This window comes from Dryobates pubescens, chromosome 9 (assembly GCF_014839835.1).
Source record: "Dryobates pubescens isolate bDryPub1 chromosome 9, bDryPub1.pri, whole genome shotgun sequence".
NCBI lineage: Eukaryota > Metazoa > Chordata > Aves > Piciformes > Picidae > Dryobates > Dryobates pubescens.
This window is the reverse complement of record NC_071620.1, coordinates 1102024-1122566: the sequence shown is the minus strand read 5'-3', so window position 1 is coordinate 1122566 and position 20543 is coordinate 1102024. Positions and strand designations below refer to the sequence as shown.

At 57.1% G+C, this 20543-nt stretch overlaps 1 protein-coding gene across 1 annotated transcript in view; it reads left to right on the top strand.

Moving 5' to 3' along the window:
• Window positions 1-20289, top strand: part of DLGAP1 (DLG associated protein 1) — a 48008-nt gene extending 27719 nt beyond the window's left edge. The window contains exons 5-7 of the mRNA XM_054164413.1: window positions 8706-8797; window positions 12135-12287; window positions 19394-20289. Coding sequence (XP_054020388.1) covers window positions 8706-8797; window positions 12135-12287; window positions 19394-19603 — 455 coding nt within the window. The 3' untranslated portion in view covers window positions 19604-20289. The remainder of the gene's footprint in view (window positions 1-8705; window positions 8798-12134; window positions 12288-19393) is intronic.
• Window positions 20290-20543: the final 254 nt, after the last annotated feature.

Genomic DNA, 20543 nt, shown 5'->3' with positions numbered 1-20543 from the left:
AGGAGCGGGGAGCCCCTTCCACTGGGGATGATTTCATGGACTCAGGGAATGGCTTAGGTGGAGAAAGCCCTCCCAGATCATCCAGTCCAGCCAGCAACCCAACCCCACCACAGCCACCAAACCCTCTCCCCAGTTGCCACAGGGTTCTGGAGCCCCTCCAGGGATGGGGACTCCAGCACCTCCCTGGGCAGCCTGGGCCGGTCCCTGACCACTCTTGCAGCACAGAAATTGTTCCTCATCTCCAGCCTGAACCTCCCCTGGCCAACTTGAAGCCATCTCCTCTCCTTCTGTCACCTGATACTAGGGAGAAGAGACCAACCCCCACCTCACTGCAGCCTCCCTTCAGGGAGCTGTAGAGAGCAACGAGGTCTCCCTCAGCCTCCTCTTCTCCACACTGAGCACCCCCAGCCCCCTCAGCTGCTCCTCCCCAGCCCTGTTCTCCAGACCCTTCCCCAGCTTCCTTGCCCTTCTCTGGTTCCAGGCATGGAACATCTTCCACCCCTCTGGGCAGCCTGGGCCAGGCTCTCCCCACCCTCAGGGGCAAACATTTCTCCCTTCTCTCCGCTCTCAGTCTCCCTCTTTGAGTCAAAACCATCCCCCCCTTGGCCTGGCTCAGGAATCTGCCCCCATCCTTCCTCTCTGCCCCTTCAAGCCCTGAAAGGCCACATGGCAAAGGAAGAGGACATCCATAAGTTCTCTCTCAGCCATGAGCAAGGAAAACCATTGGCCAGGGCTCGGTGGGGCTTCCCCAGGCTGTGGTGGTCCCTGCTGCTGGGGGGAGGGGAAGGGAAGCAATGGCCTCACCCTGCAGCAGCTGCTGGAGCCTTGCAGGGGGACAATCAGCACCCTGACACGTGGCCAGGTCCTGCTGGAGTCCCCTTGGCCACAAGCCCCTGGCCACATGCCCAGCTTGGCCTTTGCTTGGGCTGCTTTTTCTTTTATCCCTAGCTGGGGACTTCTCCGTCCCTGAGGGTTCCTGGCTGGAAGCCCTGCCAGTGTCCAAAGGCTTGGGTGGAGAGAAGGTGGAGTCCACCAGCGAGGGAAGAATCCAGTGAGAGGGGGGAAAGGCCTGGAAAGTGTGCTGAGGAGAGCTGGAGAAGCCAGAGGGCACTGGGGAAGTGCTCAGCTCCCAGCATTTCCTCATGCAGGCACCGACACCACTCCACTGAGCCTGGACGGCTCCCAGCCAGGGGCTGCTCCTTCCATGCCTGAGCCCTCTGGGTTGTTTTGCTGCTTAAGCCCTGAGCAGCAGCTTGAGCTTGGCATTTCCTGCCTTTTGTCATGCCTGCAGCGATTTCGGTGTGCCCTGGCAGCGGGAATGAAAGGGCTGCTGGCTCCTGGCTGGGGAATGCCCCTGAGCCAGCTCCGTGCTGGGAGCGCTCCCTATGCACGGCGCCCAGCCAGCCTCTGCCACCCAAACGCCCGCCTGGGCTCCCCGCGATTCCCTCTCTTGTGCCCAGCCCTGCCTGCTGGGGCGATGGGCAGCTCCTGGGGTGCTGTGGCTAGCTCGGGCCCTGCCTACCAGCCAGGTGTTGCCCCATTAAGGGCGGCTGATCGTCCTCAAGTGGCTCCTTTGTTCTCAGACCCTGGGGCCCCTCGAATTTGGAATGCGAAGGGATCCGTTTGAGTTTTGGGGCCAGGGAGTGCTGCTGCTCCTCACACCTGCCCTGGCTCCTGCCTGCTGACCTTTCAGATCATTTCAGGTGGCTTTGGTGGTCGGCTTCTTACATTCTGTTCCCCTTGTTAGCCGCAGTCTCCTCCCGAGGGACGGTAGGTCAGGAGAGGGAATGGCCTGGAGCTGCACCAGGGGGAGCTGAGGTTGGAAATCAGGACACATCTCCCCCTGTCCTATTCTCTGATGCTTCCTCTGATGGGGTTTGATCCTCAGCTGTGCAGCTCCATCTGATCCCTTGGCTTCAGACCTCAGAAGTGTTTCATAGAACCACACAATGGGTTGGGCTGGAAGGGACCTGCAAGCTCCTCCAGCTCCAACCCCCTGCCATGCCCAGGGACACCTCCCACCAGCCAGGGTTGCTCCAGGCCTCCTCCAGCCTGGCCTTGAACAACTCCAGGGAGGGGACATCCACAGCCTCCCTGGGCAGCCTGTGCCAGAGTCTCCCCAGCCTCACTCTCAGCAATTCCTTTCTCCTTTCCAGCCTCAATCTGCCCTCTCCCAGCTCAAAGCCATTGCCCCACATGCTGTGGCTCCCAGCCCTTGTTCAAAGTCCTTCCCCAGCTCTCTTGTAGCCCCCTTCAGGTATTGGCAGGCTGCTCTAAGGTCTCCCTGGAGCCTTTTCTTCTCCAGGCTGCAGAGCCCCAACTTTCCCAGCCTAGCCCCATCAATCAGCCCAGTTTTGCTTTTGGGGGGGGGGGGGGGTTCCTCCCATCTTGTCCTTTCTCTTTGGCCCTGAAGGTTTTGATGAAGTGAAACCATCCTACACTCCGACCCAGGTGGGGTTGGAAGCCAGGCTTAGCCTCTTGCTAAGACTTTGTGCCTTCTGGGGGGATTCCTTTCAGCCTCCCACAGGCTTCATCCGGGATTGATTTCTTCTCCCCCCACCCTCCTTCTCCTCTGAGTTCGGTGAGAGGGCAGGCTGTTGATGGGTTGCACATTAACAGAGCCCACTCCCTCCCCCCCATCCCTCCCCGTGTGGAGGGGGTGAGGGGATCGGTGACTAGATGCAGCTCCAGCTCCAGCAGCAGCGACAACAATGGAGAGCAGCATCAGCATGCAGCCCACAGGCAGCCGGGAGCAGGGGCTGCGGGCAGGGCGCCAGGCGCCGGGCAGCCAAGGCCAAGGACTTCCTGTTCCCTCTGCTGCCATCTCTGCACACTGAGCTCTGCTGCCCTCGGGGAAGGGCCCCCAGCCCGCCCCAGCCAGGGGCCTGCACTCTTCTTCATGCTTGGGATGGCACTTGCAGGTTGCATCAGGTGGTCCTTAAGGGCCCTTCCCACCCAAAGCGTCCTAGGAGCTGTGAGATCCCTTCCCACCCAAACCATCCTAGGATCCTAAGGATCCCTTCCCACCCAACCATCCTAGGATCCTAAGGATCCCTTCCCACCCAAACCATCCTAGGATCCTAAGGATCCCTTCCCACACAAAGCATCCTAGGATCCTAAGGATCCCTTCCCACCCAAACCATCCTAGGATCCTAAGGATCCCTTCCCACCCAAACCATCCTAGGATGCTAAGGATCCCTTCCCACCCAAACCATCCTAGGATCCTAAGGATCCCTTCCCACCCAAACCATCCTAGGATGCTAAGGATTCCTTCCCACCCAAACCATCCCAGGATCCTAAGGATCCCTTCCACCCAAACCATCCCAGGATCCTAAAGGATCCCTTCCCACCCAAACCATCCCAGGATCCTAAGGATCCCTTTCCTTCCACCTAAACCATCCCAGGATCCTAAGGATTCCCTTCCCACCCAAACCATCCTAGGATCCTAAGGATCCCTTCCTCCCAAAGCGTCCTAGGAGCTGTGAGATCCCTTCCCACCCAAACATCCTAGGATCCTAAGGATCCCTTCCACCCAAACCATCCTAGGATCCTAAGGATTCCCTTCCCACCCAAACCATCCTAGGATCCTAATGATTCCTTCCCACCCAAACCATCCTAGGATCCTAAGGATTCCTTCCCACCCAAACCATCCTAGGATCCTAAGGATCCCTTCCCACCCAAACCATCCCAGGATCCTAAGGATCCCTTCCCACCCAAACCATCCTAGGATCCTAAGGATCCCTTCCCACCCAAACCATCCCAGGATCCCAAGGATCCCTTCCCACCCAAACCATCCTAGGATGCTAAGGATCCTTCCCACCCAAACCATCCTAGGATCCTAAGGATCCCTTCCCACCCAAAGCGTCCTAGGATCCTAAGGATCCCTTCCCACCCAAACCATCCTAGGATCCTAAGGATCCCTTCCAACCAAACCATCCAGGATCCTAAGGATCCCTTCCACCTAAACCATCCCAGGATCCTAAGGATCCCTTCCCACCCAAACCATCCTAGGATCCTAAGGATCCCTTCCCACCCAAACCGTCCTAGGAGCTGTGAGATCCCTTCCCACCCAAACCATCCTAGGATCCTAAGGATCCCTTCCCACCCAAAGCGTCCTAGGATCCTAAGGATCCCTTTCCCACCCAAACCATCCCAGGATCCTAAGGATCCCTTCCCACCCAAACCATCCTAGGATACCTAAGGATCCCTTCCCACCCAAACCATCCCAGGATCCTAAGGATCCCTTCCCACCCAAACCATCCTAGGATCCTAAGGATCCCTTCCCACCCAAACAATCCTAGGATCCTAAGGATCCCTTCCCACCCAAACCATCCCAGGATCCTAAGGATCCCTTCTCACCCAAACCATCCCAGGATCCTAAGGATCCCTTCCCACCCAAACCATCCTAGGATCCTAAGGATCCCTTCCCACCCAAACCATCCCAGGATCCTAAGGATCCCTTCCCACCCAAACCATCCTAGGATCTGTGAGATCCCTTCCCACCCAAACCATCCCAGGAACTGTGAGATCCCTTCCCACCCAAACCATCCTAGGATCCTAAGGATCCCTTCCCACCCAAACCATCCTAGGATGCTAAGGATCCCTTCCCACCCAAACCATCCTAGGATCCTAAGGATCCCTTCCCACCCAAACCATCCAGGATCTGTGAGATCCCTTCCCACACAAACCATCCTAGGATCCTAAGGATCCTTCCCACCCAAACCATCCTAGGATGCTAAGGATCCCTTCCCACCCAAACCATCCTAGGATCCTAAGGATCCCTTCCCACCTAAACCATCCTAGGATCCTAAGGATCCCTTCCCACCCAAACCATCCCAGGATCCTAAGGATCCCTTCCTACCTAAACCATCCCAGGATCCTAAGGATCCCTTCCCACACAAACCATCCTAGGATCCTAAGGATCCCTTCCCACCCAAACCCATCCTAGGATCTGTAAGGGCCCTCAAAGGTCATCTGCTGCAACCTCCAGCACTGCTGAGGCCACACCTCGAGTCCTGGGTTCAGTTTTGGTGACTCCCAGAAGGACATTGAGGGGCTGGAGAGGGTCCAGAGAAGGGCAACAAAGATGGGGAAGGGTCTGAAGAACAGGGCTGGGGAGGAGCAGCTGAGAGCTGGTGGTGTTCAGCCTGGAGGAGAGGAGGCCGAGGGGAGACCTCATTGCTCTCTACAGCTCCCTGAAGGGAGGCTGGAGTGAGCTGGGGGTTGGGCTCTTCTCTCTAAGATCAAGTGATAGAAAGGAGAGGAGATGACTTCAAGTTGCACCAGGGGAGGGTTAGGTTGGAGAGGAGAACAATTTCTGTCTGCAGAGTGGTCAGGGACCGGCCCAGGCTGCCCAGGGAGGTGCTGGAGTCCCCAAGCCTGGAGGGGTTCCTGAACCGTGTGGCCATGGCACCTGGGGAGAGAGTTTGGTGGCCCTGGTGGCGTTGGGTTGTTGGTTGGATTGGATGATCCTAGAGGGCTTTTCCCACCCAAACCATTCTGTGACTCTGTTTCCACAGTTCTCTGTTTGGATGATTCTATGGTTCATGGCTCTGAGCATCCACAGCTCCCTAATCCCTCTGTTCAGTGATCCCCACCTCATGCAGTGCAGCGCTCCAAGGGCATCGCTCCTCTCTTTGGTGTTTTTTGGGGGGTTTCTCATCATAGCATCACAGAATCAGTCAGGGTTGGAAGGGACCACAAGGATCATCCAGTTCCAGCCCCCCTGCCATGGGCAGGGACACCCCACACTAGATCAGGCTGCCCAGAGCCTCATCCAGCCTGGCCTTAAACAGCTCCAGGGACAGTGCCCCAACCACCTCCCTGGACAACCCATTCCAGGGCTTCACCACTCTCATGGGGAAGAACTTCCTCCTCACCTCCAGCCTGAATCTCCCCACCTCCAGCTTCATTCCATTCCCCCTAGTCCTATCACTGTCTGAGATCCTGAGCAGTCCCTCCCCAGCCTTCTTGGAGCCCCCTGCAGATACTGGAAGGCCACAATGAGGTCACCTGGGAGCCTTCTCTTCTCCAGCCTGAACAGCCCCAACTCCTTCAGCCTGTCCTCACAGGAGAGGTGCTCCAGCCCTCTGCTCATCCTCCTGGCCCTGCTCTGGACACCTTCCAGCCCCTCCAGATCCCTCTTGTCCTAGGGGCTCCAGAACTGGAGGCAGTACTCCAGGTGGGGTCTCCCCAGAGCTGAGCAGAGGGGGAGAATCCCCTCCCTTGCCCTGCTGGCCACACTTCTCTTGCTGCAGCCCAGGCTCTGCTTGGCTTTCTGGGCTGCAAGTGCACACTGAGAGCTCCTGGTGAGCTTCTCCTCCCCCAGCACCCCCAAGGCTCTCTCCTCAGGGCTGCTTTCCAGCCAGTCCCTGCCCAGCCTGGATTTGTGCCTGGGATTGCCTCGACCCAGCTGCAGGACCCTGCCCTTGGTCTTGTTGAAAGTTGTTGAGGTCGCTGTTGAGGTTATTTTTGTGTCCCACGAAGCTGTTGTTTGGCTGTTTGTTTTTCCCCCCTCTCCTCACACCTGGGGAGGGCTCAGAGCAGCCGAGCCCTCCAGCTGAGGCAGCTGTTCCCAAGCATCCTCGGTGGGAAGAGCTTTCCTAGCGAACAATGGGAACCACATGAAAGCTCCCGGCAGTCAGAAGCTCCTCCTGCCCCGGGGAAGTCCTTCCAGCGGAGTGCTCTGCACATTGGGTTGCATCAATGGCTTGGGACACCCCGGGGGGGGGGGGGGAGGGGTGTCCCTCTGCAGCGCTGGGTGCGGAGCGTGGGGGGCAGCCACCCTTGGTGACAGCAACGAGAGCCCTGTGCCCCGGGACAGTCCCCCCAGGGCGTCCTCCAGCTCCTGGGCACCAAATGAAAGCCTGGGCTCCCTCCGTGCTCACACAGCTCCGGCCTGCAGCTCGGTGGGCACGGACCCTTCCCTCCCATCCCCCTTTCATCCCTCCACTTCGCCGGCTGCAGCCTTCAGTGATCCCCACCTGCCATCCTGCCCTCAGCTGCCCTGCGGAGGGAGCTTTGGGGAGGCTGAGGGACAAACCTCGAAGGAGCAGAAGGCAGCTTTGGTCCCGCTGTGGGTGTCTGGGTTCGCTTCAGCGGGGGGGGTTGTGCCGGTCCGCTTCGCGTGTGGCTGCGCCGACGAAGCCCGGGGAGAGCCCTGCCTGCTGCCTGCTGCCCGCTGCCTGCTGCCTGCTGCCTGCTGCCTGCTGCCTGCTGCCTGCTGCCTGCTGCCTGCTGCCTGCGGGCTGGGGGCGTGGGCTGCAGCTGCTCCCAGCGCCAGGACAGCCTCCAGATCTTCCCAGGAAGGCTGACAGCAGAGCTCTCTGCTTGCCTGCCAGCCTGCCTGCCTGACTGCGTGCTTGCTCTCTGTCTCTCTGTCTTCTCCTTCTTTCCTTCCTTCTTCCTTCCAAGTTCCTTCCTTCCTTCCAAGTTCCTTCCTTCCTAGGTCCTTCCGAGTTCCTTCCGAGTTCCTTCCTGAGTTCCTTCCTCCCTTCCTTTCTGAATTTCTCCCTCCCTCCCTCCCTCCCTCCCAAATTCCTTCCTCCCTCCCTCCCTCCCTCCCTTCCTCCCTCCCTTCCTTCCTCCCTCCCTTCCTTCCTCCCTTCCTTCCTCCCTTCCTTCCTCCCTTCCTTCCTCTCTTCCTTCCTCTCTTCCTTCCTCTCTTCCTTCCTCTCTTCCTTCCTTCCTCTCTTCCTTCCTTCCTCCCTTCCTTCTGAGTTCCTTCCTTCTGAGTTCCTTCCTTCCGAGTTCCTTCCAAGTTCCTTCCTTCCAAGTTCCTTCCTTCCTTTTCCCCTCCCTCCTTTCCTTCTTTTCCTTCCTCCCTTCTTTCCTCCCTCCCTTCCTTCCGAGTTCCTTCCGAGTTCCTTCCTTCCTTTCTCCCTCCCTCCTTGCCTTGCCTTTCCTTGCCTTTCCTTTCCTTGCCTTTCCTTTCCTTGCCTTTCCTTGCCTTGCCTTGCCTTTCCTTGCCTTTCCTTTCCTTCCCTTCCTTCCCTTCCCTTCCCTTCCCTTCCCTTCCCTTCCCTTCCCTTCCTTCCCTTCCCTTCCCTTCCCTTCCCTTCCCTTCCCTTCCCTTCCTTCCCTTCCCTTCCTTCCTTCCCTTCCCTTCCCTTCCCTTCCCTTCCCTTCCTTCCTTCCCTTCAATATGTTTTGACTGGGCCCAAGGAGTGGTGGGCAATGGAGGTGACTCCAGTTGGTGGCCAGTCACAGGTGCTGCTTCCCAGGGCTCAGTGTTGGGAGCAGTACAGTTCCAACCCCCCCAGGCCTGGCCCAGGCTGCCCAGGGCGGTGCTGCAGTCCCCATCCCTGGAAGCCCTGCAAAGCCCTGGAGATGTGGTGCTGAGCAGTGTGGCTGGGTGGTGACCTGGCAGTGCTGGGTCGAGGGTTGGACTGGAGGAGCTGCAGGCAGTTTTCAGCCTGAAGAGGTCTCTGAGCTTCCTGCCCTGCAGCAGTGCTGAGCCATGCCTCCGTGGGGCTCTGGTGCTGCTTCCAGCTGGTCCCACTGGTGGGGGTGGGATTGAGCTGCAGTGTTTTTGCCTAGTGCAGGCCTGGGCTCAGATTCATCATCTGCCCTGCAGTCCCTGGCTGAGGGAGGGCATGGGTGTGGAGAGCCAGAGCTGAGCCCTGCACAGCTGCCCCCTCCCTTCGTGGGCTCCTGGCTGCCCCCAGCCAGGGCAGCCCCAGGACTGACACTTCTCTCTCTTTCAGTTCTAGGCAAAATCCGAACTGCAGTGGGCAGTGCCCAGCTCCTCATGGCCCAGAAATTTTACCAGTTCAGAGAGCTTTGTGAAGAAAACCTGGTAGGTACCTGCCCTTCCAGCTCTGCCCTGGGCCCTCACTGACCCTGCTCCAACCAGGCCGACCGCCAGGTCCTGCAGATGGCTCAGGCCAGCCCCAGGCACAGATCCAGGCTGGGGGCAGAGTGGGTTGGGAGCAGCCCTGAAGGAAGAGGCTTGGGGGTGCTGGGTGCTGAGCAGCTCCCCAGCAGTGCCTCCTGCAGCCCTCAGGCAGCTGTGTGCTGGGCTGCAGCCAGAGCAGGGTGGGCAGCAGGGCAGCAGAGGGGATTCTGCCCCTGGGCTCTGCCTTGCTCAGACCTCCCCTCCAAGCCTGCCTCCAGCTCTGCTGTCCCCAGCAGCAGGAGGACACAGAGCTGCTGGAGAGAGGCCAGAGGAGGCCACAGAGATGCTGCCAGGGCTGGAGCAGCTCTGCTGGGAGCACAGGCTGAGGGAGCTGGGGCTGTGCAGCCTGCAGAGGAGAAGGCTCCAGGGGCTCCTCAGAGCTGCTGCCAGGAGCTGAAGGGATCATGGAATCATAGAATGCAATGGGTTGGAGGGGGCCTCTAGAAGTCATCTCGTCCATTGCCCCCCCCTGCAGTAAATAAGAACATCCCTATCTAGATCAGGTTGTTCAGAGCCCTATCATAGAATCATAGAACCAACAAGGTTGGAAGAGACCTCAGAGATCATCAAGTCCAAGCTCTCCCCCAGCACCATCTGAGCAACTCAACCCTGGCACCAAGGGCCTCAGCCAGGCTCTTCTTGAGCACCTCCAGGGCTGGGGACTCCACCACCTCCCTGGGCAGCACATCCCCAGGGCCAATCTCTCTTGCTGGCAAGAACTTCCTCCTCACCTCCAGCCTGAACCTCCCCTGGCACAGCTTGAGACTGTGGCCTCTTGTTCTGCTGCTGGCTGCCTGGGAGCAGAGCCCCGCCTGGCTCCAACCTCCCTGCAGGGAGCTGCAGAGAGCAAGAAGGTCTCCCCTGAGCCTCCTCTTCTGCAGGCTAAGCAACCCCAGCTCCCTCAGCCTCTCCTCCCAGGGCTGTGCTCCAGACCCCTCCCAAGCTTTGTTGCCCTTCTCTGGACACCTTCCAGCAGCTCAACCTCTTTCCTGACCTGAGGAGCCCAGAGCTGGACACAGGACTCAAGGGGTGGCCTGAGCAGTGCTGAGCACAGGGCAGAAGGACTTCCCTGCTCCTGCTGGCCACACTCTGCCTGCTGCAGGCCAGGATGCCCTTGGCCTTCTTGGCCCCCTGGGCACACTGCTGCCTCCTGTTTAGCTGCTCCCCACCACTCTCCCCCAGGTCCCTTTCTGTTTGGCAGCTCTCAGCCACTCCAGCCTGACCTTGAATATCTCCAGGGAAGGAGCCTCAACCTTCTGTCCAAGTGCTCCACCACCCTCACAGTGAACAACAACTTCCTAATGTCCAACCTGAATCTGTCCTGCTCTAGTGTAAAACCATTGCCCCTTGCTCTGTTGCCACATGCCCCTTGCAAACAGTCCCTCCACAGCTCTCTTGTGGGCCCCTGGCACATGCTGGAAGGCCACTCTAAGGTCTCCTCAGAGCCTTCACTTCTCCAGGCTGAGCAACCCAAGTTTGCTCAGCCTGTCTCCACAGGGAAGGTGCTCCAGCCTTGTGATCACTTTTGTGGCCCTCCTCTGGGCCCTCTCCATCAGGTCCAAGTCTTTCTTGTGCTGAGGGCCCCAGAGCTGGACACTGTACTCCAGGTGGGGTCTCACAAGAGCAAAGTGGTAGAACCACTTCTCTGGGTCTGCTGAATGTGCAGATCCTGCAGGAAGGCTGCAGAGGAACTGCTCCTGAGGGGGGCTGGAGCCAGGCCCAGGGGGAAGGGTTTGGAGCTGAGGCAGAGCAGGGGCAGAGTGGAGCTGAGGAAGAAGTTGTTGAGTGTGAGGCTGCTGAGCCTCTGGCCCAGGCTGCCCAGGGAGGCTGTGGCTGCCTCCTGCCTGGGGGTGCTCAGGGCCAGGCTGGATGAGGCCCTGAGCAGCTGAGTCTGGCTGAGAGGTGTCCCTGGGCATGGAGGGGAGGTTGGAGCAGCTGAGCTCTGAGCTCCCTTCCAGCCTGAGCCATTCTATGATCTTAATGGCCATGGTGGTCATAGGTTGATGGCTGGACTCGATGACCTCAGAGGCCATTTCCAGCTGGAACCCCAGGCAGTGCTACAGGCTGGGGCTGGAGAGCAGCCAGGCAGAGAGGGACCTGGGGGTGCTGATTGACAGCAGCTGAACATGAGGCAGCAGTGTGCCCAGGGGGCCAAGAAGGCCAAGGGCATCCTGGCCTGCAGCAGGCAGAGTGTGGCCAGCAGGAGCAGGGAAGTCCTTCTGCCCTGGGCTCAGCACTGCTCAGGCCACCCCTTGAGTCCTGTGTCCAGCTCTGGGCTCCTCAGGTCAGGAAAGAGGTTGAGCTGCTGGAAGGTGTCCAGAGAAGGGCAACAAAGCTGGGGAGGGGTCTGGGGCACAGCCCTGGGAGGAGAGGCTGAGGGAGCTGGGGTTGCTTAGCCTGCAGAAGAGGAGGCTCAGGGGAGACCTTCTTGCTCTCTGCAGCTCCCTGCAGGGAGCTTGGAGCCAGGTGGGGGTTGGGCTCTTCTGCCAGGCCCCCAGCAGCAGAACAAGAGGCCACAGTCTCAAGCTGTGCCAGGGGAGGTTCAGGCTGGAGGTGAGGAAGAAGTTCTTCCCAGCAAGGGAGATTAACCCTGGGGATGTGCTGCCCAGGGAGGTGGTGGAGTCCCCATCCCTGGAGGTGCTTAGGAAGAGCCTGGCTGAGGCCCTGGGTGCCAGGGTTGAGTTGCTCAGATGGTGTTGGGGGAGAGGTTGGACTGGATGAGCTCTGAGGTCTCTTCCAACCTGGTTGATTCTATTCCACTCCACTCCATCCCACTCCACTCCGTCCCACTCCACTCCATCCCACTCCACTCCATCCCATTCCACTCCATCCCACTCCACTCCATCCCACTCCACTCCACTCCATTCCACTCCACTCCATTCCATCCCATCCCAAGCCTGGATGTGGCCCTGGGAGCCATGGTTGAGTTAGCCATGAGGTGTTGGGTGCCAGCTTGGACGTGATGACCTCTGAGGTCTCTCCCAGCCTTACTGATTCTACGGTTCCATGGTTCTATGCTTCTAACAACTCCACGATTCCATGCGTTAGCTCCTGGCCGTCAGCAGCTCTGCTTTGCCTCTCCCTGCGCATCTCACCACGCAGCTTGGGGCTGCTGGAGCTTCCTCACCGCCAAGCTATGTCCCCAGCTGGGTGCAACCCCCTTCCTTGCCCTCCCCCCTGCCCCCTGAACCCCCAGCCCCAGCCTGTCGTGTCCTCTGTCTTCTCTTCTGTCCCGCAGAACCCCAACGCGCACCCCCGGCCGACCTCCCAGGACTTAGCAGGGTTTTGGGATATGCTGCAGCTGTCCATAGAGAACATTAGTATGAAATTTGATGAACTCCATCAGTTAAAGGCCAATAATTGGAAACAGATGGATCCCCATGACAAGAAGGTAGAACATTGTCGCTTTTGTATGCTTCATTTAAAACCCTGCACCAATGCCGGACAGCTTAAGTAGGGGCAGCCGCGGCGGCGGCCGCCCGGCGCTGCCCGGCCCCGGCCCCGAGCCGCTGGCGCGCCAAGCTCAGACCCGCTCAGGGCCACCGCTCACAACGTCACCTGGGAGAGATCAGCTGCAAGCTGGGCTTTCTTTTTTGGGGGGGGGTGGGGTGGTGGTGTGTTTTTTGGGGTGGTGGTGGTGGTGTGTTTTATTTTGGGGGGGGGTGGGGGGTTGGTTGGGTCTTGCTCTTTGCTTCTGGTTGGTTTGGTTGGTTGGTTTGCTTTTGGCAGCATCATTCTGCTTGCCGAGCCGACAGAGACAACAGCAGCAGCAGCAGCAGCAACAAAACCCAACCCAACCCCACCCCCCAGCAGGAAACAAAGGCCCAAAGCCTGTCTCTGGGAAGGGGCTGCTGGTGGTGCTGGTGGTGGTGGTGGTGAGGGGGAACGTGGTGACTCTGTGATGCTGCTCTCTTTTTGGTTTGATTGTTTGTTCCATCTCGACCTTAGCTGGAAGGAAATTGCCTTATGCTCTGCCTTGGATCTGTTGAAATAAACCACGTTGATGGCTGTGCCCATCGCACCCAGCCCAGGGCTCCAGCCTCTCTTACTGCAGGAACCAGCCCCGCCAGGGGGGGCGGCAGGCACCGCAGGCCCGCAGCGCTGCCGGCCGAGCTCTGACACCAACAGCTTCCTGAGCTGCTGCTGTTCTTCCTTCCCTCCTTGGGTTTCATGCCTTCTTTGCCTTTTTCCTTCCTTCCTTTCTCTTCTTCCTTCCTCTCTTCCTTTCTCTCTTTCTTTCCCTCCCTCCCTTCTTCTCTTCCTCCCTCCCTTCCTCTCTTCCTCCCTCCCTTCCTCTCTTCCTCCCTCCCTTCCTCTCATCCTCCTTCCCTTCCTTTCTTCTGAGTGCCTTCTAAGATCCTTCCTTCCTTCCAAGTTCCTTCTGAGTTCCTTCCTTCCTTCCTCCCTCCCTCCTTTCCTCCCTCCCTCCCTCCCTTCCTTCCTTCCTTCCTCCCTCCCTTCCTTCCTTCCTCCCTCCCTCCCTTCCTTCCTTCCTTCCTTCTTTCCTTCTTCCCTTCCTCCCTCCCTCCGTCCCTCCCTCCCTTCCTTCTGAGTTCCTTCCCTCCTCCCTCCCTCCCTTCCTCCCTCCCTCCCTCCTTTCCTTCCTTCCTTCCTTCCTTCTTCCCTGCCTCCCTGCCTCCCTCTGTCCCTCCCTCCCTTCCTTCTGAGTTCCTTCCCTCCTCCCTTCCTTCTTCCCTTCCTCCCTACCTTTCTCCCTCCCTCCCTCCTTTCCTTCCTTCCTTCCTTCCTTCCTTCCTTCCTTCCTTCCTCCCTCCCTCCCTCCTTTCCTTCCTTCCTTCCTTCTTCCCTGCCTCCCTCCCTCCCTCTGTCCCTCCCTCCCTTCCTTCTGAGTTCCTTCCCTCCTCCCTTCCTTCTTCCCTTCCTCCCTACCTTTCTCCCTCCCTCCCTCCTTTCCTTCCTTCCTTCCTTCCTTCCTTCCTTCCTTCCTTCCTTCCTTCCTTCCTTCCTTCCTTCCTTCCTTCCTTCCTTCCTTCCTTCCTTCCTTCCTTCCTTCCTTCCTTCCCTCCTTCCTTCTTCCCTTCCTCCCTGCCTCTCTCCCTCCCTCCGTCCCTCCCTCCCTTCCTTCTGAGTTCCTTCCCTCCTCCCTTCCTTCTTCCCTTCCTCCCTACCTTTCTCCCTCCCTCCCTCCCTCCCTCCCTTCCTTCCTTCCTTCCTTCCTTCCTTCCTTCCTTCCTTCCTTCCTTCCTTCCTTCCTTCCTTCCTTCCTTCCTTCCTTCCTTCCTTCCCTCCTTCCCTCCTTCCCTCCTTCCTTCCTTCCTTCCTTCTTCCCTTCCTCCCTGCCTCCCTCCCTCCCTCCCTTTCTTCTGAGTTCCTTCCCTCCTCCCTTCCTTCTTCCCTTCCTCCCTACCTTTCTCCCTCCCTCCCTCCCTTCCTTCCCTCCTTCCCTCCTTCCCTCCTTCCCTCCTTCCTTCTTCCCTTCCTCCCTGCCTCCCTCCCTCCCTCCCTTCCTTCTGAGTTCCTTCCCTCCTCCCTTCCTTCTTCCCTTCCTCCCTACCTTTCTCCCTCCCTCCCTCCCTCCTTTCCTTTCCTTCCCTCCTTCCCTCCTTCCCTCCTTCCCTCCCTCCCTCCTTCCCTCCCTCCTTCCCTCCCTCCTTCCCTCCCTCCTTCCTTTCTTCCTTCCTTCCCTCCTTCCTTCCTTTTTTTTTTCTTCCTCCCTTTTTCTCTTCCTCTTTTGACACCCCCCCCTCCCCCCCCCTTTTAGTCTCTTTTTTGGGGCCCACTTCTTTGTTTCTCAGTTTCCTCTGGGAGCTCTGATGGAGGATTTTATGCTCCAGCCAGTTTCACCGGCCCAGGAGTGGCACAAACCCCCTCTGCAGCTTTGCTCTTGGCTTTGTTGTTTGCTTGGGGTTTTTTGGGGCTGCAGTCTTCTGCCTCCACCCCAGCACCCCTGCCAGGTGTGCCCCACACTTCACTGCCCACTCTCCTTTGCCACCCATTGCCTTTTCTGCTCTTTTTCTCCTCCCCCTCTCAAGGCCAGCGTTTGGGTGAGCCCAGGACTCACAAATCCCTTAAGTCCAGACCCATATTCCTGGATGGGTCTCATGTGGTGCTCCTGCAGAGGGCTGAATTTCTGCTGTGGTTGGGCTGGTAGCAATCAGAGAGGGTCAGCCAGGAGGAGAAGGAGGAGGAACATCACTCAGCAGATAAGAGTGACCTGAGGAGCTCTGGCAGCAGAGTGGGTAGGGGGAGTCCACTTGCAGCAGCAAGAAGCCAGAGCTTTCCCCCAAACCCCAAAGCTGTGCCTTTTCCTTTGCTTTTGAACAATATTTCCAAGAGTTTCCCACCAGAACAATGGCTTTAAGGGGTTAAAGGAAGCTGAGCCTTGCTGGCAGCACTGTGCTCCTATGGCCAAGAGGGCCAGAGGTCTACTGGGGGGCATGAAGAAGAGTGTGGCCAGCAGGGCAAGGGAAGATTCTTCTCTCCTTCTGCTCTGCCCTGCTGAGGCCACAGCTGCACTGCTGGGGACAGCTCTGGGCTCCCCAGTCCCAGAGGGACAGGCAACTGCTGGAGAGAGCCCAGGGGAGGCTGCAGAGCTGCTGAGGGGCCTGGAGCAGCTCTGGCAGCAGCAAAGGCTGAGAGCCCTGGGGCTGTGCAGCCTGCAGGAGAGCAGCCCCAGAGGGCAGCTGAGCAATGCTCAGCAAGAGCTGAAGGAGCTGTGGGGGGCAAGAGGCTGGGGCCAGGCTCTGCTGAGTGGTGCCCAGGGCCAGGCCAAGGGGCAGAGCCTGGAAGCCAGGAGGTGGCAGCTGAGCAGGAGGAGAAAGTGGTTTGGGGGGAGGCTGCTGGAGGCCTGGAGCAGGCTGCCCAGAGAGGTTGTGGAGTCTGCTGGGGTGGAGAGCTTCCAACCCCCCCTGGGCACTGTGCTGCTGGGCAAGCTGCTGGGGGGGCCCTGCTGGTGCAGGGCTTGGGCTGGGGGAGCTCCAGAGCTCCCTTCCCAGCCCCTCACCCAGGGGTGCTGTGAACCAGTGCTGGAGCAAGGGCCCTGCAGCAGCAGCAGGTAAAGCTTGCCAGGAGCTGCCACCCCCTGGCCCTGTTCCCCTTCCCACAGCCTTTCACTGTGCTTTGAGGGCACACAGATCAGCTCCTGACTTAAAAATAACCAAAAACAGTTAAAAAAAAAAGAAAAAAAAAAGAAAAAATAAAATCAATTTTAAAAAAAAAGGAAAGGAAAACAAAATTTAAAGAAAGAAAAGAAACAAAAAGGAAAGAAAAGGAACAAAAAAGGAGAGGAGAGGAGAGGAGAGGAGAGGAGAGGAGAGGAGAGGAGAGGAAGAGGAGAGGAGAGGAGAGGAGAGGAGAGGAGAGGAGAGGAGAGGAGAGGAGAGGAGAGGAGAGGAGAGGAGAGGAGAGGAGAGGAGAGGAGAGGAGAGGAGAGGAGAGGAGAGGAGAGGAGAGGAGAGGAGAGGAGAGGAGAGGAGAGGAGAGGAGAGGAGAGGAGAGGAGAGGAGAGGAGAGGAGAGGAGAGGAGAGGAGAGGAGAGGAGAGGAGAGGAGAGGAGATTTGAGGAGAGGAGATTTGAGGAGAGGAGATTTGAGGAGAGGAGAGGAGAGGAGAGGAGATTTGAGGAGATTTGAGGAGATTTGAGGAGATTTGAGGAGATTTGAGGAGATTTGAGGAGATTTGAGGAGATTTGAGGAGAGGAGAGGAGAGGAGAGGAGAGGAGAGGAGAGGAGAGGAGAGGAGAGGAGAGGAGAGGAGAGGAGAGGAGAGGAGAGGAGAGGAGAGGAGAGGAGAGGAGAGGAGAGGAGAGGGAACAAAAAAGCAAGGAAAGAAGCAAAGCCTCTCAGGGCAATGTTGGATCTTTGCAGTCGCCTCTGGGTGCTCTTGGAGCAGCATAGGTTGGATGCAGTGAGAGAGCAAAGCCTGAGAGTAACCAAGCAGCTTCCTGCAGCCAAGTGAGGCTGCCGTGGGGCAGCACCAGAGCGGTGCCCCCCAAGCCCCACCCTGGCGGCCAGGTTCTCAGCTGGAAGGGGCTGGAGCCCCCCAGGCCAAGCTAATAATGAACTGCAGAGCTCTGGGTGAGGCCTCAAGCTCGGCCCTGAGGACACTTCTCAGCTGGGCAGGAGAGGCTCCTCTCCAAGCGGGGGGGGTGGGGGGGAGGGTGGCTCTGGGTGGGCTTTGCAAGCAGGAGAGACCACCAGGCCCTGCTGGCTGAGCACCCCCTGGAGCCAGTGCCACCCTGCTGCCTCAGCCAGGTTCTCCTCACGGCTTGGAACTTTCTCCTACTTCTGTTTTTTTTCCATGTGTTTCTTTTTTCCTCCTTTCTCTTTCTCTTTACTTTTCCCCCCATTTTTTCTTCTTTTTAAAGCTTTTTCCCTACTTTTTTCCCCCCAAGTTTTCATTTCCCCCCCCCCCCCAACTTTGTAAAGGATTTTTTCCCCCCTACTTTTTAAAGCTTTAGGTGCTTTATTTTTTTCCCTTCTTTTTCCCCAACTTTCCTTTTGAAGTTAATTTTTTTTCCCTACTTTTAAAGTTTGTTGGTTTGGTTGTTTTTTTTTTTTTCCCTGGGCTTTCAATCTTTTTCCTGCAACAATTTTTTCCTACTTTTCAAAGGTTTTCCTGTTTCAGTTTTTCCTGTTTCAGTTTTTCCCTACCTTAAGGTTTTTAGAAGGTTTTTTTTCCTCCCTACTTCCTTCACTTTTTTTCTGCTGACTGAGTTTCTTCCTGAAGCTTTTCTCCCTCCCTTTCTTCTTCCCTACCACATTTAAGTTTTTCTTATCCCTAGACAACGTTTTCCTGCTTTATTTAAGTTTTTCCCTATTTTTTTAAGCCCTTTCCCCTCCTTTTTAAAGCTTTTCCTGCTGTGTTTTCCTCCCTTGTAAAGTTTGTTTCTCCTCTTTCCAGTCTCCCATTCAGTTAAGTTGGTTCCCCCGCGCCCTTTTTAAGGGCTTTTCTTACTTTTGGAAGTTTCCTTGCTCTAATTTTTCCTGCTTTTTCAAGTTACCTTTACCTCCTTTTCAAAGTTTTTCCTCCTTTTCAAAGTTGTTTTTCCTGCTTTTAAAAGTTTTTCCTGATTTTTAAAGTTTTTCCTCCTTTTTAAGCTTTTCCTCCTTTTTTAAAGCTTTTCCTCCTTTAAGCTTTTCCTCCTTTAAGTTTTTCCTCCTTTTAAGCTTTTCCTCCTTTTTTAAAGCTTTTCCTCCTTTAAGTTTTTCCTCCTTTTAAGCTTTTCCTCCTTTTTTAAAGCTTTTCCTCCTTTAAGTTTTTCCTCCTTTTAAGCTTTTCCTCCTTTTTTAAAGCTTTTCCTCCTTTAAGTTTTTCCTCCTTTAAAGCTTTTCCTCCTTTTCTAAGCTTTTCCTCCTTCTTTAACATTTTTCCTCCTTCTTTAACGTTTTTCCTCCTTTTTTAAAGCTTTTCCTCCTTTTTTAAAGCTTTTCCTCCTTTTTTTTTTTCCTTTTCAAGTTGTTTTCCTCCCTTTCTGCCTTTCCCCCCCTTTCTCTCCCCCCTCTTCTCCTGTTTCCAGCGGGTTGTCTCTCTTCCTGCCTGTTGAGCAGGAAGGAGGCTTTAGAGCTCCCGAGCCTGCAGAGGCTTTTTGAGCAGTGCTGAAAGCCTCTCCAGAACCAGGAGTCCCTGAGCCGGAGGTGCTCCCTCAGCCCTTTCCCTGCCACAGCGCCAGCTGCAGGCAGCCTCTTCCCAGCCGCTGCTGGAGAAGGTCACAGAAGGTCTTTATCTCCACGATGCCTGCGTTGTGCGCATAAAAGAGGGGGGCCCAGGAGCTGGGGGCTCTCCACCGAGAGGTGGTCCTGGGCTCTCCAGCTGCCCTGCGCCGTGCTGATGGTGCTGGGAGGCTGCTTCCAGGATGTTCTCCTTCCCAGTGCCTGGCAGCGGGAGGAGCTGCTGGGGTTGCTGGGATGCTCCCACCCTGGGGAGCGGTCTGCTGGGGGTCTCCTCAGCCCTGAGGAGAGGTCTCGCTGGGGCTGGCCCTCCCCTCACCCTTTGGCCCGTGGTTCTGAATCCTTGGGCGCAAAAGCCGGCGGAGTTTCCTTCTCTAGAGGCTCTCCAGACCCACCTGGATGCCTTTCCTCTGTGGCCAGCCCTTGGTGTGGCCCTACCCAGGAGGCTCCATCTGAAGATGAGGAGAAACTTCTTTGGTGTGAGGGTGTTGGAGGCCTGGAGCAGGCTGCCCAGAGAGGTTGTGGAGTCTCCTGGTGTGGAGAGCTTCCAACTCCCTCCCCCAAGCCCTTCCCCCTGCCCCCCTTCTTGGCCATAGTGCTGCTGGGCCAGCTGCTGTGGGTGCCCTGCTTGAGCAGGGGGGTTGGACTGGATGACCTCCAGAAGTCCCTTCCCACCCTCCCATGCTCTGGTTCTATGATTCTATGACTGAAGACAGAAAGGCAGATAAGAGCTAACACGATTAGGTAAAATGTTGTGTTCTAACCTCTCCCAGCCTATTTTCCAACCCCCTCTCCCCCCTCCCCTCCCCCTCCCCACCCCCTTTCCCTGCGAAGCTGTATAACGCCATTAACCTTCTGCTTTGATCAGGAGAGAAGGGTCCCTCCTCCAGTGCCAAAGAAGCCATCGAAAGGTCAGGTGCCACTGATCCGTGAACGCTCCCTGGAGAGCTCGCAGCGCCAGGAGGCTCGGAAGCGGCTGGTGGCCGCCAAGCGCGCGGCCTCCGTCCGCCAGAACTCCGCCACCGAGAGCGCCGAGAGCATCGAGATCTACATCCCCGAGGCCCAGACCAGGCTATGAAGGGATCCCTCCGGCCTGCAGGACTCTCTGTCTCTCTCTCTCTCTGGCAAGAGCAAGCCTCCTGTATGATCCCTGCCCCTCCTAGGCTCCCGCTCGAGGTCACCACCGAGTATTTGTTACCTCCTCCTCCTCCTCCTCCTCCTCTCTCCCGCCCCTAGCCCCTCTCCTCTCCCCTCCCCGTACGCAGCCACCCTGATGCTCCCAGCTGAACTCCACTGCCGGTCCTCCAAGAGGTGTCCTCTGCTCTCCCTTTTGCTTCCTGAAGGTTCTCCCCATGCCATCACGATGCTTTGTCACATGGACTGATGCAGCCACTTTTGCCTCATGTAAACCAGTAGAGTCCTTTTCATTTGATTTGGGGTTGTTTTCTTGGGGGGGTGGGGGTGGGGGTGGTTTTTGGTTGTTTTGGGGGTCCCCCCCTCCCCTCTCTGTCTGCAACAAAGGCAGGGCTAAGCCTTCCACACCCCTGTGCAGTAGATGCTCCTCACCTTCCACTCGATCTTTTTGTTGACCTCAAGGTAGTTCTGGTGTACAGCAATATCCAACTGTAGGGGACCGTGGAGGTTTCAGTCAGGCAGGGTGATCCCCATGGACTCTGCTGTCTTCCTCACCAAGGATGGAAGGAGCTAGGACTTGGATTCCCTTTTTATTCCCGGTTTTTGGAGGGGTGTTTTTTGGTTGGTTGGGTTGGGGGGGTGGGGGGAGGGCTGTTTCTTCCTTTGTTTTTTTAAGCAGATGGTGCACTTTAAACCTCCAAATCATAACTTTGTCACCAGTCACACACGGAGGGGGAGCTGGGAGTGGGGAGGGGGGGGAGAGGAAGAAACCCAAATGCAAAGCAAATCGATTCAGATAAATAAAATCGAGCAAAAACAGAAGGTCAGGGAGCAAAATGAGACAAAACAAGCAAAAAAGGAAGCAAAAGGAGACAAAATAGAAA